Below are 3,879 nucleotides of genomic sequence, written 5' to 3' on the forward strand. Positions count from 1 at the left end.
TGAAACCATGAAAGGAAAAAAAAAAAAAAAAAGAAGAGAATTATATATTTGAATAGCTTATTCAAAATAATAACATTCATGTCATTTCTTAGTCATGAACATGACCAAATTAGTGTACTCTAACTTCTCTTGTTCCAACTTCACCACAAGCTTCTTTCTATATCTTACAAATAACTCACCAATTATTCCTTCACCAAACTCTGCCTTCATCAACGGTTCACAAGTAGCTCTTACATATTTGGCTATGAAATCAGCACTCATATTTGTATCATCATTGTCATTGTTCTTGTTCAAACCCTCATCCCAAGGGGTATTGATAGCTTCAAGCTTTTGAAGAGTAAAAGACCCTTCTGACTCAATCACTTGTTTCACTTCATCTGGTGTAGCACCATATCTTGGCATGTTAATTGAGTCCAATTTTTCTTCTTCAATCAAACCCTGCAATACATTAGATTTCATATATGAAATTAGAAAAATGATATATATACATATATGAAATTAGTAAACCACTCTTGAATCCAATTTTTCTTCTTGCCAAGTGTTTCATATTATATATTCACACAACCGTTTCTCAATGGTTTCTATATTTTCTATCTAGAAACACTTGCCATATACATATAACATACTTCATAAGCTTATGATTTCTTAACAAAAGATATAACATAAAAAATTATGCAATTATCAAGAATGAATTTTCTTCAAGCTTGGATGGTCTATGTATGCATATATGTATGTACCTCTGAAACCATGTCATTGAGTGCTGAACCAAGAATTCCATAAGGAGTTACTATTTCAGAACTTTGATCTCTGCCAAGAAACAACAGAAACATACCACCACCCTGCACTAATTCCTTTGCACGAGATCTTAGAAATGCACCGAAATCATGTCGAAACTGATCAAGATATGCTTGGTACACCTCTGGTGGACTTGTACTTGTTATGTAAATGTTTCCCTTATTAACCAATCCGGTTCCCTTAGCCAATCCCTTCGGGGCCTAAACGAGAACAAAGAAACGTTTTACACTGTCAGTACATAACGGATTTTGTTATCAAGCACAGGTAAGCAAAATCTTATTACAAATTGAAGATCATTGAAGTTGGCCAAACCTGAGAGAGCCAATGCAGACTTGTGGAAGAATTAAAGAAGTGAATGGAATTGTTAGGGAAGAGCCTCCCATAAAAGCTCCCCGGCGTTGCATTCACGAAACACGAATCGAGTCTCTCTCCCTTTTCTTCCTTTATCCTCTCATAGAAGTGAGGCAGTGACTGAAATATGTTGTTGAAATCATTCTGAAATTGATCATTCAGGAAAAACTGGAATCCAAGTGGCTTTTTATCATGATTATCAAGGTTGCAGCTTATAGAATCTACAATGTCAATGATGTCAGACACTAATTTGAGTGCATTAGGACCTGAAGAACACCCTAAATCTGCCACTTTCAGACAACTTGGTAGAGAGCTGCTATAGAGACTCCTTAAACTTTGTTCCAGCATAGGTTTCACTTTGGATATTAGCTTATTCTGCAAGGAATAATTTGTTTTTTTTTTTTCCCCACAAAATTTGGAATTAGGTTTTTATACCAATATAATGCAAGGAGAATAACAAATGCTTAATCTATTACATGATATCACAACTTCTATCTAAGAGGTCGAAATTTCAATCTTTGTTAGCCAAAATACTTCTAATTAAACATTAAATTTCAACATAAAGTAGGATAAATGTAACATGTATTGTGCAAATAGTTCAAATAATAGAAAGTAAAGTTAGCTATATGATATCTTTACCAAATGTAAAAGAAAATTCAACTTCCCTCTCTTAAATTCTCTCTTCCTCTCATATGAACAAATAAATCTCTTGCAAATTCCACAAGATGAGAGAGAGAGAGAGAGAAAGAAGTAGTAAGGAGAACCTGATGTGAGGAGTTGTTAGCATAGCTTGTTTCTCCAACTCCACCATTAGCGTGAATGAACTTGCTTGTGGTTGTTGCCATTGATCACAGCAAAGATTATCAAAGATTCAAAAGCTTAATAGCCACAGTACTCAGTTGTTGAAACACCCCTCTTCTTTATAGTAAGCAAAGATGAGCAGGTGGTACTTGCTTTAAGGAAAAATAATAATAATACTCTCTAAGAATTAAACTTCGGTTTGTATTCTAAAGTGAAGTCACAATAAAATATATAAAAGAATAATAAGGGTAAATTATAATTAATTTATATGTAAATAGAAATAGAGAATAGAAATTCAAGTACTATGAAAGTATGAATAGATCCGCCTTACATGATAGAGAAACTGCTCACCCTTTTCGAAATGTGACTTTATATGTTCTCACAAAGACCATTTTGCAACTCTACAAAACTCATGGTACATGTAATAGCAAATAAAAACGGATATTCACATACAAAAGTCACTCCTTTGTGTGTGTTTGGTATAATCTTACCGTTAAAATACACTCGTATATTTGCAATACCTTCCATAACTTCAACCTCACCTAATCTGACTTTTTTTACACTATTAAATGCCAAAAAAACTCACTACGTATCATTCAAATATGGAAGAAAGAGTAATAGGAGTAAAAGTGAAGTGAGGATACTAGCATCAGTTTCGCTTCGTATTTATAGGCAATGCTCTTATTTAAAATATTTTTTTATTCAAATCGCAGGTTGCATTTTACAGCTTCTAAAAATTTTTCTGACACACAAAAAATGCAACCTGCATTTTGGGCTAAAAAGAAAAAATAAAAAAATTTTGAATTTGAAACATGCTAAACGTTACCTGCGTTTAGTTAATTTCAGGAATTAAAAAAAAATTTAAAAAACCAAAATGCAAAAAAAATTTAAAAAACCAAAATGCAAGTTACGATTTCATCTGACACCATATCAATGAATATTTTGCCAAGCCTCCATTTTATGATGTTACACCATTTTTTTTCCATTTGTAAAAAAATGAGCCGTAATTTGAATCTGATTAATTAGTTCAAATCGATACAAAGTGAATTATAATTGTTTGAATAAAATTGGCTTAAACTAAAAATTAAACAACAAAATCAAAATTATAACCAATTAGACTGATTTTATTTTTTAAATCGATCCAACATGAGATACTCCAATAGCTGGATGTCATTGTGATTTGCTTTAGCCACAATGCTCCCGCACAAGTTGCATGGCTGTATATTGGAGTTTCGGTAAAAAATGAAAACACATGTTCCAGTGAAGATCAAGGGCGAAGCTAGAAATTTTTTTGGGAGGGGCCAACATAAAAAATATAAATTAAGAAGAAAGAAAAATTAAAAATTAAAAAGGAACTAAACTAAAAAAATTGAGACTTATATATACATATTATTTATTTTGGGGGGCATTGCCCCCTTCTCTATAATGTGGCTGCACCACTGAGTTTAAGAGTAGTCTTAAACGGTACTGTCCCTCTATTTAAGCAGTTCCTTATTTTTTTTTGTTTTGTTTTTTTTTATATGTTTTGTAATCATCAATTGGCCATCGATAATATTTTTAATGGTGTGAAATTACATCTAATGGTAGGAGATTACTCACTTTTATTTTAATGGTTAAATACTGACAAAAAAATACAAAAGTTGCTGACCCTAGACTTTTCCTTAATTTATTTCAGTCACAAAAATAAACGATATCTAGCTAGGGAAGTCAAAATATGCTTACGTAAGCACATACGCAAGACAAGTTTGCTTTTATAACTTGTCATCCTCATGTAGTCATGTGAGTCTTTGTACAGTTTGCTTTGAGGGGTGATGAGACTATCACATTCAAGTATTTGCACATTTTCAACTCAAGATCATTTAGTATTCATTCATCTCATATACTTTAAAAATTATACGATACAAGATATAAAAAAATTTACAAAAATACTTG

General features: G+C 32.0%; 1 protein-coding gene across 2 annotated transcripts; it reads right to left on the bottom strand.

Moving 5' to 3' along the window:
- On the bottom strand, positions 23-2,125 carry LOC107626345 (theobromine synthase 2). Of its 2 annotated transcripts, none has more exons than XM_016329211.2 (4): positions 1,911-2,125; positions 1,108-1,521; positions 738-995; positions 23-438 (listed from the first exon to the last, which is right to left on the bottom strand). In XM_016329211.2, the coding sequence occupies exons 1-4, from the start codon at positions 1,989-1,991 to the stop codon at positions 82-84; spliced, it is 1,110 nt and encodes a 369-aa protein (XP_016184697.1). In that variant the 5' UTR covers positions 1,992-2,125; the 3' UTR covers positions 23-81. The 2 variants fall into 2 exon arrangements, with proteins under 2 accessions (XP_016184697.1, XP_020972326.1); XM_021116667.1 differs by having other exon boundaries at positions 1,786-1,914.

Source organism: Arachis ipaensis, chromosome B02 (genome assembly GCF_000816755.2).
Source record: "Arachis ipaensis cultivar K30076 chromosome B02, Araip1.1, whole genome shotgun sequence".
Lineage (NCBI taxonomy): Eukaryota > Viridiplantae > Streptophyta > Magnoliopsida > Fabales > Fabaceae > Arachis > Arachis ipaensis.